Source organism: Lissotriton helveticus, chromosome 5_1 (assembly GCF_964261635.1).
Source record: "Lissotriton helveticus chromosome 5_1, aLisHel1.1, whole genome shotgun sequence".
NCBI lineage: Eukaryota > Metazoa > Chordata > Amphibia > Caudata > Salamandridae > Lissotriton > Lissotriton helveticus.
In genome coordinates this window covers 1,224,228,758-1,224,244,234 of record NC_136065.1, presented here as the reverse complement: position 1 = coordinate 1,224,244,234, position 15,477 = coordinate 1,224,228,758, and the positions used below count along the sequence as shown (strand labels likewise).

General features: G+C 52.9%; 1 protein-coding gene across 1 annotated transcript in view; it reads right to left on the bottom strand.

Annotated features, from left to right (window-relative positions):
- TACC2 (transforming acidic coiled-coil containing protein 2) overlaps positions 1-15,477 on the bottom strand; it is a 393,192-nt gene that overhangs the window by 221,861 nt on the left and 155,854 nt on the right. Inside the window, exons 7-8 of the mRNA XM_078643946.1 lie at positions 9,873-13,432; positions 5,264-9,239 (exon numbers count right to left, since the gene is read on the bottom strand). Of these exons, the coding sequence (XP_078500072.1) occupies positions 5,264-9,239; positions 9,873-13,432 (7,536 nt within the window). The remainder of the gene's footprint in view (positions 1-5,263; positions 9,240-9,872; positions 13,433-15,477) is intronic.

Sequence of the window (15,477 nt, the reverse complement as noted above, 5' to 3'; positions counted from 1 at the left end):
ATTCTCCACTGTTTAGGGAAAACTCAGAACTGGCTTCAAAAGGCAACAGGTGTCCAAAACCACAATGTGCAGTAACAGTGATAGATACACTCTACAGAGAAAGCAGAGGTGAAAACCTGCAAAAGCGAGATAGACCGGATTCAGGGGGTCATTGGAGGAGGGGACATGAAGTCACATATTTCCCATTAATGTCCCACTCTTAATGAGGCCTATTTGTCCAGATAAAGTGAAGTAATTTGTGACCCTATGAAAGCGCCTCACAGTTCTGAAGGTTTCACCATAGGCACTCCCCAGTACCCACGCAAACCACCAAGGGTGTTCACATAATTTCTAAATCCGGCACGGAAACTGACCTTTACTTCATTTTGTCTCCTCTCCTTTTTCTTTGAACTGGCCCTCCCCGTCTCTTCCATCCTGTGTACGCCCCCACCCTCTCTCTGAGCACATCCTTCTCAAAGTCACATGCACGTTACAAAGACTACAGCCTCTCCTTTGTTGACAGTCATATCCCTGTATTCTAAGGTTTCCTCAATCCAATCTGTCAATCCCACCAACCATCTGCATGAGCGCACATACTCCCACCCCCAACTAATGATCAACCCTAACTTTTATTGATATAATCACCAAGAAACTAGAATGAATGCATGGAATGGTTTGCTGAGCGGAGAAGACTAATCCCAATCAATAACTAACAATAACCAATATTACGAAACTGATCAATAACCTTGAGTTCGGGAACAGTACTGTGTAAAGTGCTTCAACTCCACATCAGGGGTAGTAAATCCTATTTAAATGCAATTACAATCTCACAAAACCCTAATTTGTCAAAATAAATATACAAGTGCAGAAGTTGCCTAGTTTTGATTTCTACCCTACACTTTGTCTCACTATTGCATTCTTATTCCATCCCTACTTCCTCCCTTTGTCGATGTTTGCCTTCCCTTGATTTCCTCATGTTTTCTCCCTTTTCTTCCTGTCGCTTTGGGGTCAAACTTTGATGATGATAACTAAGTTTGGGCCCTCAAAACTCAGTGTCGATGCCCACCGGTTGCAAACACCGGCACAAATTAAGCACTGCGTCTAACGTTGTCAAAAGATAAGATGATCTCGTCTGCGGCACGCTGCCACAGACACTGTCAGGCAGTGACATTCACTGTCACAGCCACTTTAACAGCCCTATGCACTCATGTTTCTGACACACACGCTGTCTTGTGCTCGCAGTGTTAAAACCTAACACACACACTCGCACTGACATACTATCACTCTTAAAACACAGGTTCACACGCGTTCGCTGTCTCGTACTGTCGAGCACACACTCGCACCGTCTTACAGGGCCAAACAACAGAAGTTACATGGTCAGTCTCCTGCGTGACACCTGCAGCTGTCCATCCAACAACACTTGGCGGGTCGGAATTGAGGCTCGGGCGTATTTTGACAGAAGTTAAACTACAATCCCCAGAATGCAAGATGCTGTTAGTTTAAAAAGCCTCGGCTGTCTGAAGCAGTCACGCGTGGTATGTGGTGGAAGCTTAGCAGCTAAGCCACACACATGACCAATCCATCCCACGCTGACATCATCGCGCAGCCAGACCCCTGCACACAGCAGAGCCCCAGACACAAACACGGATACTCACTCACTCTGGAGTGTGTTTCGATCAGTCTGAAGTCAGCGGGGTTTCCTGTCTCAGTCTCCGGCCGGAGCGGCTGTCTGTCCCGGGGAGGGCTGCGAGGACTGACAGGGTTCTTACTCCCTTCCCCGGCGCCGCACTGCCCCCTCTCCCGCGCTGCTCCCCTCCTCCTCCTCCCACCCTCCATCACAGCTCTGCCCTCTCTTCCTCCTCCTCTCCGGTCTCCTCCCAGCCCCAGACGTCTCAGACCCGGTTCTTGAAGTTGTTTCCACCTACCCCGGGCGGCGCGGAGCCGCGGGCGCGTCCTGGAGGCGGCGGCGGGGCAGGACCAGGGGGCAGGGATCGGGCAGGGCCTGGGCCGGGCTCTCCGGAGTGACTGAGGTCTGCGGGGCCCGGGCTCCTCGCACAGATGCCCGTCCCGGGGAGGCTCCTCCCAGGCTCCTCCGGAGTGGCGGCTGCTGGCCCGGGCGGGCTGGCTCCCAGGAATGCTCTCTGGCATGTCTGCGCTCCCAGGCGGGGGCCCTGCCTGCCGGGGCCTGCCGAGGGTGGGGCCCGGCGGTAGGTGCTGGAGGGGCCTTTAAACCAGTGTACTTCAAAGCCCTGAGTGCCACAGTCTGCAGCACGCCCTGTGCAGAAGGCAGACACGCTGGGCGTGCTGTGCTCAACAAGTGCACACGGGGCTGTGTCTGAGGCCTGTTGCAGCGCAGCAGCTGGGTTGCAAATAACATGTGAGTGTGTAATTGACCTTCTCAGTTGAGTGCGAGCTCGGTGCTTGGCATTCTGGTTGCAGATCGCTCTGTGTCAACGGGATGCTGGGACAGTCTGGGACTTCTCTTTAACAATGTAATGCTTTGTGGGAATTGTAGTTAATTAGCTTCAATTAAACCAATTGTCATCCAAGCTAAAAGTAGCGATCTGCCCACTATTCTGGGTGCAAACGGCTGGCATAGATGCAATTTGTCGACGAGGGAGGATTCGACCTTTTGAAGGGTGTTATAATATCAATATATGATACAACGGCCCAGTGGCTCTCAATGCCACGAGGGTAACTTTCCGTCAAGGCCCGTTTTGGTTGTTGTTTTTAATGTTTAGGTAAACTGAACTAAGCATGCTTGGAGTTGTCAGTCCATAATTATAACAGGAAAATATAGGACTTTTATTACAAGGGAGTAGTGGCTTTTTAACCAGGTTTGGATGCAGATGGGTAGTAAATGCTAACAATGGGCGTGTAAAGTAGTTGGTACGGATGTATACATTCTAGGTGTAGTGTATATGGTCGAACACCGTCTGTAAATGTGTGAGAGCGGTGTGTAACCTGCGTAGGCTATACACTTGCTTGGGAGTGTGGCCTGGTGCTTAAATGGATGGTGTGTAAATGTTTGGGGGTAGGTGTATGAATTTAATTATATGTTGATGGATTCGCCGGTGCTTGAAATGAGTTGTGTAAATAGTTAGGGTAGCCGTATAAATGTCAATGGTAAGTGTATAAGTGTGCCCGTGCTATCCTATATGTGGGGGGACGGAAGGAGCAGGTGTGTGCATTGGTCGGCTGGCTGTGGTAACACTTGGGCAGCTTTCCTAGTGGGTGGTCGCACTGCAGCATCCGAGGTCTCCAAATAGGACGCATTGTTTCAAGTGGATGGAGTGGATCCGATTACAAGGAAAGCGGTGGCACCGAGTCTAGACGCCTGGGGCATGACTAGTCACGCGGAAGTGGTGCTTCCCCCGCCCTGCCCAGCCGGATGTTACCCCACTGGGAGGCATCCATAGGTGCGCAGTGCGGGAGAGCCCCGAACATGAGTGCCTCGGCAGCGGATGGGACGCCGACCGCCACACCGGAAGAAGAGCCCTCCCTCCGCCCGCTATGGTTCCCTCCACAGGACCCCAAACTGGGTAAACCTAGAATTGAAAAATTGCCTTAAATGTATGTTGCCCTCTTCTAGGGCCCTGCTGAAGTTGGAGCGCTTTTCACCGATGAGCGCCATGGCAAGTCGAAGGAGCTGCGCCCGCGGGTGTGGCAGTCGCACCGATGCCCGGAGGCGCGTGCCACCTCGTGTGATACCGGATGTGTGCCAGACTACTCCGGGCTCCTGGAAACTGGCATCATGCCAATGTGCGCCATAGGCGCCGTGTACCATATGGAAACTGGATTCTAGCACGCCACCACCTTCACAGAGGAGAGAGACAGCTCAGTTGACAAAAACTGAGGAAATATTAATTTCAGTTTCCTACATTCAAGCTCAATCGAAAGCAGCACTAAACTATGGAGCAAAATATAAATTATGTGGCATAAAAAGCCATTTGTGTGGCATAGTATGCAGCTAGTTTCGCATTTTTAATATGAAGAGAAACAAAAGCTATCCTAAATGCTTCTAAAAAGAAATCGTTTTTTGAGCGAGACTTCACTTCACGTTCAGAAGATTCTCCTCATATAGCAGCTATTCATGTATACATCATGGTGTTCGAAGTGCAGCAGTCAGTTCAAGGGGGTTTTCAGTTTTAAAAATCGTCCATTCACATCTCTGTCTGGTGTCTAGAAACTTAACAGGGCTTGATAGTGGGAGAAGTACAAATCAAATCCGGAATGCGCAGTGCTGTTCTGCAAGGTTGTGTCTCGCTGGGAAGAGAGGTTTCCAGTGGCTGTAGACCACGACCAGAGACTGAAACCTAAATTTGAAGGCACAGTGTTGATGCGTAGAATCAAAGCGGGCACACCTTAAATCACAAGAAGTGTGTACAGGTGGGCTTGCTTTGTGCTGAGTGGAACAATTGTTTGTTTTTCACAGGCTATGAATAGCGCATCAATATATTTTAATGTCAGAAACATTCTGTCCACCTTGTTTAAATTAAATGTACATATGTATGGGTTTTGTTTCTAACTGTAGCCAAACCTTAACAGTCTATAAAGTGGAAATATCAATGCAGTTCGGTTATAACTTTCATCCCTTTAATTCCTGAATGCAGCAATCAACAGAGGAGAGGTGTCTCTGCACATATGAAACGTGTCAGAAGCTGTATTGTACAACATGTGCAGCTGTTACAGTCATGTTTGAAGTTTGGGCTGCAAATATATTTTTTCGTTTGAATCTGCAAATTATGTAGCAAATGGTAGACTTTGTGGCAAATCTGAATGATTACACAGAGAATCGGGCAGCAATCTTATTTCATAACAACAGATGTCTTATCAGTTGATCAGAAATCCATATTAAGATCCCAAAATACTGCAGAAGATTGTCCTTTGTCAGTAAGGCATTCCTATGGCATTATTTCTAACCCTTTCAACCCATTTTACGGTTAGTATGCCAATTCAGAGACGCTAAAAGAATCCAGTGGTATATCTGGAACACGATGACTAAAGACACTCATTTCTGGTTGAATTCTCATACTACTTTACAGTGCATATGATGGTGGTACCAAGAAGAAACTGAGAAACCTGTTCCATCTCCGGCGGCCTTTGAACATCATTGTTTAATTATGGTCCCCACAAGATATCCCTATGGATAAAGGCCCACTTTTTATGCTTTTCTTCATAAAAACCCAAATTATCCAATCAATAAGAACCTTTGTGTACAGAGCTTAACTAACAGAGAGGTACAACATGACAGATGCATATATAATTATTTGAAATACAGTACCTTTTCATGTTTACGGCGTGTGTAACCAGGCTGGGCGTGTCGAGAGACTCCATTTTGAAACTTCCTCCATCATCACCGCTCCCGTGCATGGCTAGTACTCCAGAGCAAAGATCGTCCGTCTTTACAGCATTCCCATTCAGACTTCCACACGGCGGGCCACTGTCAGCCATGATGAAAGCCCCAAAAACAGCTTCAGTGCGGTCCTTTGTCTCATCCCTCTGAAGACCTGGGATTGAGTCACCCTCTGCACGAGTCCATGCCTTGGTATCACTGACGGTGTCTAGGACAGGGTCTGTATCTGAAGTGGCTCCTGAATGGTCTCCCATTAGGGTGCATAAGAGGGTCCCTGCCAAGTCCTTCGTCAGGGTGCTCGGTTTGCAGTCTCCTTTCAAGCAAGTCTCAGCTCCTCCGTCAACCAGGGCACCTGCCATGATGCTGTTTCCCGTGGGACTGCCCCCTGCGCCTCCACCACTGATAATGCCCAGGACGCTGACATCCTTTGGATCTGGCCCTGCCTTGCTGTAGCTCAGGGCTCCCTCTAGACTGGTCTCTGCCGTCTCATCCATCAGAGCATCTGTGGGATAAACCTTTCCATGGCCAGTTCCTGCCATGTCGTCCCTCACCGTGACTAAGTTGTAGTCCTGCTTTAAAGCTTTCTCATCTCCATTTCTAGGCTCAACATGAATTTCAGCCCTGGAGTCTCCTTCGCCCAGCTGAGCATCGATCTGTGGCTCTGCTGGAGGCTTGCTTTTAGTCAACACCATCTGATCTTTTTCAAATAAAATTACATCACAGAGGCCTCCACTGTCTGCAACTGCAGAAACATCCAAAGATGGATTTATTCCATTGACATGAGTAATGCTAGAGTCCCTGCTGCATTGAGAATGTCCCTCAGAGGGTGCTCCTTCCACATCCTTATTCATGCTTGTATCAGGAGTCAAATGTCGAGCAAATTCATGGAGACGGCAGCTGGGACCACCAGCCCCATCTCGCCCTATGCGCTGCTCAGAATGGCTCCCATGAGGCAAACCTTCATCCTGTGCAATGGAGGGTGCTGAGGACGGATGCTCTGGCTTGGGGCCTGCAACAGAGGAAGCATCTTCTGAGGATCCGTCCGGGAAAAGCACCTGGTTCAGATCAGAACTCCAGGCCTCTATCTCTTCTCCATGTCCTGGTTTCACCACTGGCACTGATTCTGCAATTGCACCAGAATTGGGACCTGACATTTTATCACCCTCTTTCTTTTCTGTAACTATCTCACCCATTTGAAGGGCTGCGGCTGGGGTGCACAAGTTGTTTTCAATCTCACGGGGTTTCTCCACACTTCTTTGTTCCTCTCCACCTGCATTGCATGGCGGTGAAAGTGGTTCTAGGAGGTCAGCCTGGCCTTCGCCTTTAGTCGTCAGCTGCTCTTCACTGGCTGCCTTGTGTGGCTCCTTCTTGAGGTATTGACAGACAAGTGAGGGAGGCTGTGGATTCAAAGTATTTTTGTTTAGGATGATGTCCTCAGGGGCAGAAGTGGGTGAGCTGGTCCACCTGGCTTGTTCAGAGAAGGCTACGGTGTCTCCACTAACGAGACCAGGCACGCTGAATGAAAATGTTTCTGAGAGTGAATGGTCCCTAGGAAGTCCTAGTAGCTCCTTATCACCATTGTAGCCATCTTTAGCATTTCCCAGATCAGATCGTACATCTTGAGAATGCTTCTTTAAAGCTCCCTCTGTGGCTTTCCGTGACTCATGTTCTGCTTTGTTGAGAGATTCAGGACTTTCTTTCCCTGGGAAAAAGATGCTTTCCATGTGGTCTGAAAATGAAGTTAAGTCTACAGCGAGGCGCTCCCTAAAGATGTTTTCTGTGGGACCCCTGCGGCCAGCCTCAGACTTTGTACTAGAGAGGAGGCCAGACAGCTCCCAGACTGGCTGCAGCAGGCTGGTGGATGACCCTGGTGATGTGCTCTTATTGGGGGATGGAAGTTCCTCTACTCGATCCGTAGCTCGTCCAGTGGCGTCTGTGGATACTTCTGGTGGCTTCATTGGCTCTGCTGGGCTCTCATGCCGCGGCCTGCTGTCACCGTCAGAAAGGGATCCTCTGCTGGGAGTAACCATTAAAGTCTCACAAATGTTCTCCACATGTCTCGCAGGAGAACACGTTTGCTGTGACTTGACTGTCCCAGATGGAGAAGTGGGCATTGAAGAAACCTTTGTAGAACCCTCTAAAAATGACTTATCTCTTGACACAAGACCACCCGAGGTCCCATCTGAGCCAGCTGCTGATTGTCTAGGTTCGTCTGCTTGGGCTGGAGCATCAGTCCTTTCATCTCTGTTTGAGAGGCCTTCCTTAGCGTCACCCACGAACAAGAGGGGTTCAGTGGGATCTCCCTGGAGAGTCCTGTGATGATCATGGACTCCTGGTGGCTGGTTGTCCTGAAGCAGAGTGAAGACTGTGCCTTTAGAAGGATTATGGGTGTCTCCAAGGAGAGTTATGTCACTTCCGAGGTTTCCTGGCAGCCGGTTGTCATGATGAACAGTGAAGGCCAAGACTTCAGAAAGAGCTGGTGGTGGAACCAGAGGGTGACTAGGGTGGTCCTCGTGTGGTGGCGGGCTGCTGGGCGATTCCACCATGGCGTTGGTAGGAATGGTGCCCACAGACGACTCATCAGGTGCAGAGCTCTCCGGTATGCCAGGGCCTGGCTTCCCTTCCACATGAGCCTCCATGGGGGCTGGACATTCTTTATCTGAGAGGCTGCTTTGAAGAGCACCAATGGCCCCCACATGTGGTGCTGCAGGCAAGGTGTGCAGTAAGGGCATCCCCTGCTGCCCTGCCCTGGAAGCCTCTCCCTGGACCTCAGGCTTGCCCTGATGGGATTCATCGTCCGCAGCGTGTGCTGAGAGCTCATCTGTCTGCATGGCTAGACACTTGTCCTGGAAACTTCCCTTCATCTGCTCACCTTCACCACAGACGGGCGGTCCCTTGTTACCTCTGGGGGCGAAGGCCTCGTGAGTGTCGAGCGGCTCTGTGCATCTTTCCAGGTCTGGTTGGTGGGTCTCAGCACTTGGTGCTCCGTCGCCCTGAGGAAGAAGCACCTCAGGCCTCAACGGGTCCTCTTGTGGCCTGCCTAATGTTGGCTCTCCAGCTTGGCCTGTATGTGTGCTGCTTGTGCCCAGCCAATCCCCCTCTGATGCGGCATCGCGGGGAGCCGGCAGCAACAGGTCTGGGCTGCATGTTGGTCCCCGAGGGACTTCTGGAACCGTCAACCTGCTGGCTTCTTCCGGTATAAGATCCTGCGATGGCGTGGACTCTGACATCTGCAGAGGAACCAGAGTGGCCGGCGTTGTACTTTCTTGAGAGCCTCCTGCTTCCTGAATTAAGCCTGCCCCAGGGTTCTGAGAACCACATGAGCCTGTGTCCCCCTGCCCCAATACTGTGTTCCCCTGCTCTGGTACTGTATCAAGCCTCGTCAACGCGCCCTCTCGTGGTTCTCTATCCTTTCCCAGTACTGTGCTCTTCCGTGGTACTGTGTCTTGACCCAGACCTTTTTCATGCCCTACCTCTAGGTCCTGGCCTTCTGTAGTCTTCTCTGGTGCTGTGCCTTGCACTGGTACTCTGTCGTAACCTACTGCTGTGGTGTCCTGGCCCAGACCTGTGACCTGTCCATGTGCTTTGCCCTCTTCCAGTGCCCTGTTCTCGCCCGGTGCAGTACCCAGTCTCGGGGTTACGTCCTGTCCCAGTAATGTGAGATGCCCCAGTTCCATCTCTTTCCCTGGTGCTGCATCCTGCACTGGTACTGTGTTCTGCCTCAGTGATGTGTCCTGTCTCAGTACTGTGAACTGCCCTGGTACTGTGCCCTGTCCGTGCACTGTGAACTCTTCCAGTGCTCTATCCTGCCCGGGTACTGTGAGCTGCCCTGTCACTGCGTCCTGCCTTAGTACTGTGTCCTGCCCTGGTACTGTGAGCTTCCCCGGTTCTGCTCCCTTCCCTGGTACTGTGAGCAACCCTGGTACTAAGTCCAGTCTCGGTACCGTGAGCTGTCCGGCTACCGAGAGTTTCTCCATTTGCTCTTGATCGCTCTTCATTGGTACGGTATTTGGCTCCACCGGTACTCTGGTTTTTTCTCCCACCGCTGCGCGTCTCTCTCCTGATGCTGTCTCTTCACCGCATGGGGGTAGATGGTGCTCCTCGGGGGAAGGCTGCTGGAGTTCTGAGGTTGGGGTATGTTCCTCATCCGGGGAACGGTGAAGCCCTAAGGCTCTGGAGTGCTCCTCCTCAGAGGCGTTGTCTTGCCCCTCTCGTGAGGCCCCGGCAGGTCCCTCTTCTTGACCCTCACCTGAAGGCAGGGAGAGTTCTGAGGTCGTGGTATGTTCCACTTCTGTGGCTGTGACCAAGCCCCTTCCTTGGAGCTGGTGAAGAGGTGAGGCTGTGACTAGCCCCTTATCTGGACATAGGGGAAGTTCTGAGACCATCCCAGGCCCAACTTTTGAAAGCAATAGAAGTTCTGAGGATGTAACTTTCCTATCATCTGAAAGAAGGATGAGTTCTGGGGCCTTGGCATGCCCCTCTCCCGGGGCTGCCTCGCGACCCTCATCCAAAGATGGGTAAAGCTCTGACGCTTTATGTTCTTCTCTTGAGGCTGTGGCTTGCCTCTCAACAGAAGGCAGAGGAAGACCTGACTCTTTCTTATGTTCCATTACTGAGTCGGGTGCCTTTCCCTCCCCCGCAGGCCTGCCATGGCCCTCTTCTGTGTGTGGATGACGTTCTGAGGCTGTGGCTTGTTTCTTGGCTGATGGTGGAGCTAGTTCTGAGGCTGTGGCGTGATCATTAACCGGAGGTGGGTGAAGTTCTGAGGCTTTGGCACATACCTCCTCTGAGGCCATGGCATGTCTCTCTAATGGCCACCGATGATGTTCTGAGGGTTTAGGGTTTCCCTCTTCTGAAGGAGGGTGAACATCTGAGGCTATTTCACAGCCCTTCCCTGAGGCCATGGGAAGAAGCTTTGCTGCGGATGCAGCCTTTTCTGCTCCTGATGCCCTTAGGTGTTTCTCATTTGCTGGTGGGTTAAAATTTGAAGGTACGATATGCTTCTCTTCTCTAGTTAGATGCACTTTCGAGGCTGTGCCATGGATATTTCTTGTAGGAGGCTGTAGTTCTGAGTCGGTGTCACCTTGTTTCATGGCCACATCATTGCCCTTCTTTAGTGTCAGTGTTTGACCCTCTCCTGAAAGTTGCTGAAGTCCCTCGTCTGAAGGCACTAGAAGTTTAGGGGTTGTGACATATCCCTTTCCCTGAAGCATGTTAAATTGAGAGGCCTGGAACTGTACCTCTCCAATGGCTGCAGTTTGTCCCTCTCCTGAAGCTGCAGCCTGCTCCTCCCCTGGGATAGTGACATGCCCTTCTCCTAATGCTGTGCCATGTCCCTCTCCTAAAACTGTAATGAGTACCTGCCCTGGAACTGTGGCGTTTCTCTCTTCTGGAGCCATGGCATGTCCCTTATGTAAAGGCAGGTTACGTTCTGAGGTTGTGGCATGTTCCTTATCAGAAGATGGGTGAATTTCTGAAGCCTGAGCATGTTCTTGTCCAGGAGAATGGTGATCTGAAGGACCGGCATAAGCCTCCTCTGGAGGTATTTGGAATTTTGATGCTGTGCCATGACCGCTTTCTGTGAGCAGTGTTGATGCAATGGCATGTTCATGTTCTGGAGGTGGGTGTAATCCTGAAGCCTTGATATGTCCCTTTTCTGGGTCCATGGCATGTCTCCTTTCTGCAGCAGTGGCACTTCTGTCTCCGGTGCGTTGCTGAAGTCCCAAGCCAGTGTCATATTCCTCACCCGAGACTGTGGCCAGTCCCTTGTCTGAAGGTTGGTGAAGTTTTGAGGTCGTGGCATGAGCCTTATCAACGGGTGGGTTGAGCTCTGAGGCAACGACAGCTTCCTCTCCTGAGGGCCTTGTTTGTCTTTCCCCTAAGGTTTGGTGAATTTGTCCCTCACCTTCTATTCTTTCACTGACACCCACTGAAAGTCCCCATGGCCTGTTCTTCGCATCCTCCTTGGACTCTGGCTTGCACTGTTCGCTGGAGATGGTTTTAGATCCATGCTCCTGTTCACTGTTGACCCCAAAATCAGAAATTGAATGTGGGTTCTCCCCAGGCTGCTTGGACTGTTCTCCAGCCAGGTCACACATCTTTAACGTTGACCCCTCCTGGGTCAGGCTCCTTCCGGTCTGTTCACAATCACCCAAGACTCCATATCGGATTTTCTTTCTTGTGTTTTGCGAGTCCTTTGTGTGCCAAGGCACCCTTTTGGCATCTAGCAACTCTCCTGGTGGCAGTTCTCCCATCTCAGTCCATGCTGAACATGAACCCTCTTCTGTGGTGCTGCCTTCGGGTTCATGTTTCAAAGTTTCTTCCAGTGTCCTTTGTTGAATGCTATTCTTGCTTGGATCATTCAGTCCCTTCTCACTGGCTTGGCCTCCTGATGCCTTCTGCTCCACCAGGGACACACTCATGGGTTGAGGGTGCACCAGCATTTCTTTCCCTCCATGATCATCCAAAACATGGGCAAACATCTTCATAGGGATATCGCCATCTTCACTTCCTCTGAGATCCTGAATCTGTCCGTCTGAGGGCCTTCTGTCCCTCTGGAGAGGATCACCTGCCCCTTGGAAACCTGCTGGGTAAGGGTGGAGGTCTGTGGAGACAGAAGGGAGACCTGCCATGTGAGACCGGGGACCGTCTAGGACTACCGGGTCAAGGGGGAGGCCTGCGGGGTCGATGATGAAACCGGCTGGGTGAGGACCTGGTAGGAGTGGGCAGTTTTCTGCCATTTGAGGCTGGAGACCTTCCAGATGAGGCTTGCAAACATCCGGGTCAAGGGGGAGACCTGCTGGGTCAATGAAGAAACCAGGTGGGGGAGGACAGAGGCCTCTTGGGAGAGGGGAGAGTGATTCGGCGCCTGCTAGGGGAGGGTTGGCATCTGCCTGGTGCGGAAGGAGACCTGCCTCGTGAATCTTAGGACCTGTTGGGTGAGAGGGGAGACCCGTTGGGTAAGGTGGGAGGCCAGTCTGGTGCAAGGAACCATCTCTACTGTTATGAGGTGACCCTTCTGGGCATGCCAGGTCCAGTGCAAGCTCTGCCGGGTCACGAGGGATCATGGGCAGCTGAGGAGAGACACTTCCGGGGTCAGAGCTGTGACCTTGCATCCGAGGGCACACTTCCATTCGTTTTTTTATCGTCACCGCCTCTAGAATATCTGCTGTTTCAGGGAAGAGGCCTGCGAAGAAAGATTGGGTACCTGGTCCGACGGGGCGGGCGTCCCTTCCGTTGTCCATCTTCGTCCCCCCAGGGGTGTCTGCAGGCCGGGGTGGGGCGCCTGGGCTCACGGGCCGAGATTCCTTCTCGCTGGTTCCTGCTTCCCTCGGGCCGAGGCCCACGGCTGCGTCCACGCCCTCTCCGCACTCATTACCTTCATTTAGCCGAGTTACCGTGCCGAGGCCCGCCTGCTTGTCTCTGGCCGGCCCTGCTGTCTTCTGACGCCGGATTAACGCCGCCTGGCTCCTGGGCGGCTCCCCGGCCCCATCTGCGGTCTGAGCCGCGTCCAGGCCCGCAGTTGCTTTTCTGCCGCCCCTTGGAGCCGGGAGGGTCTCCCCGGTGGGCACTTGATCCCCAGCGGGACCCCAGGCCGGCTGCTCCCTCGTGGGCAGCTGTTCCCTCGGCTGTGGCTGCCCTCCTCGCCCGCGGCCTGCTTGCGCGGTGTCTTGTGTCGGCCTGACCTCTGCCATGTACCTGACCTCTGCCACGGGCCTGACCTCTGCCAGGGGCCTGGGTATTCCCTGCGCCTCGGAGTGATTGCCTGTCGGGGCGGGAGCTGCAGGACTCCCCATTGATTGGTCCATTGGTGTTGTTTGTCCGTCCTGGGTTATCTCCAGGGACCCGGAAGTGCCAGTGAAAGGTGCGGGCTCTCCGCTGGCACATGTCTGCGATGAGGGTCCAAGCATGGTGCCAGGCGCGGCGGGCTCTGCCGCTGGGTGTGCTGAGGGCATCGCAGGGCTTGTAGGGGCTTCATCCTCCCCGTGCATCTCCGGGGAGGGTTTGTGGGTACCACTCCATTCTTCTGGATCTTCGGTGTGGCGAGTCGGGCCGGGAGCCGCCTGAGAGGCCACGCCGGGCCCAGGATGCGCGTCTCTGCCAACAACGGAAAGGAGGTATATTTTAGATGTCTGTACAGCAGGGGGCAGCGGAGCACAGCAACGTGCCCGAGCATGCAGGCAACTGCAAACACAACAATGATGGACAGAATGTGGATCAATGTCACACATTCATCCCAGTCCAAAGATCTGGCAGGCAAAGCACACCCAGGCCCCCCCATGCTGCCGAGCCCCCACAGCAAGCACCCCCTCTGCCAGCGTGCACTGCCCACCACCACCAGCCCCATCCAGCCATGGACTCACCCTGGCCAGTCTCTGAACCAGCTCGTCCGTGCCAGCGCCACTGACCAGAAGCGCTTCATGTCAAGCCTAGGACTGCCCCGCTGCTGCAGGGATGAGGACCGGGGGCATAGGAGCTCTGGAGAGCCAGGGGGAGATGGCGCATGGATACCAGAGGTTGGATGTGGATTGCAACTGGTGTGTGTTGTGAACGTGTGAGGGCATTGTTCGTGTGATACTGTGTGTGTATGAGGTTAGCGTGTCCAACTGGTATGTTAAGTGTATCTGAGGTGTGGACAATCCCTGTGTTTGTATGTAAGTGGGTTTTGCGGGGCATGGTGTAAGGTGTGTGCGTGAGATGTGTATGTGGGCAAATTAGAGGTCAAGTTAAGATACAGGTGGTGCTTAGGTTTATCTTTCATGCAGGATAATGGAGGGTGTAACGCACATGTTCAGGGTCCTCCTGGAAACCAAAATCAAATGTGGCAAACATGTTTAAACCAGTCCAGCACCATAGGAGATTGCAGGCAGAATGGGCCACGGGGGCACGTTTAGGAGACGTCCGCCCCCGCTCCCCCACCCCCAGCCTCCCTACTTCTAGGCCATCTCCTGAACTCCCAGGCCTCTCCTGCACCAACAGGCACTCACAGGCCGCCTCCTGCACTCACAGGCCGCTCCTGCACTCACAGGCACTCACAGGCCGCCCCTGCACTCACAGGCACTCACAGGCCGCCCCTGCACTCACAGGCACCCACAGGCCGCCTCCTGCACTCACAGGCAGCCACAGGCCGCCTCCTGCACTCACAGGCCGCCTCCTGCACTCACAGGCACTCACAGGCCGCCTCCTGCACTCACAGGCACTCACAGGCCGCCCCTGCACTCACAGGCACTCACAGGCCGCCTCCTGCACTCACAGGCACTCACAGGCCGCCCCTGCACTCACAGGCACTCACAGGCCGCCTCCTGCACTCACAGGCAGCCACAGGCCGCTCCTGCACTCACAGGCGGGATGTCAACAGATTCCCAGGCCCTGCTCCCAGAGGGCTTGATTGTGTCGAGTGCTCGGCCACTTCAGAGACCTCTGGGGGACTTTGAAAGAAGGATAGAGTTTCACTGGCGCAACAGAATGAGCTCTCAGAAGCACAAGGGGACAACTGTTGGACGGAGGACGCTGCCATTCTACAAGAGGGGGGGGGGCATCTCCCTTTACAAGGGTCACAGCGCCCCTGCGTGTAAACAGAAGGAGGAGGGTCCTCTGCACACACACCGGGGCTCTGCCATCACAGGGGCCGGGAGTGTGGGGAGAGGTGAGGCCCTCTGCGTACACAGGGAGATGAAGTGTGCGGGGGGGGGGGGGGCGGGAGGGGGGCTACACAGTGCGGATCAGGAGAATAGATTCTCCTATCCTCACAGACGGGCGCGGGAGGGGGGGGGGAGCGGGCTTCTGCCATCGCCCGGAGTAAAACTCGGGTACCCTTCAACTAACAATAACAGCAATTAACAAGAATTGGCAAAGCCAACAGATCTCGACTATTGGCTTTGCCAATCTCATTTAGCCAGGCTGTATAGCATCGTGACGTGCTGCTGTGCAAAAATAATACAAGTTAAAAAAAATAGTGCAATGACTCAGCTGCTGTGTAATTTTGTGGGCGCGCTCATGCATTCAACTCGCATGCACACATACAAAAAGCATACGGTTTTTTTTTCTTTGTCTTTACCGATCCGAGATGGATCAGTGAATTTAAAAAAAGAAGTACGAAAGTACTGTTTGAAAAAGTAGCGTGAAATCGCATCAATTACATT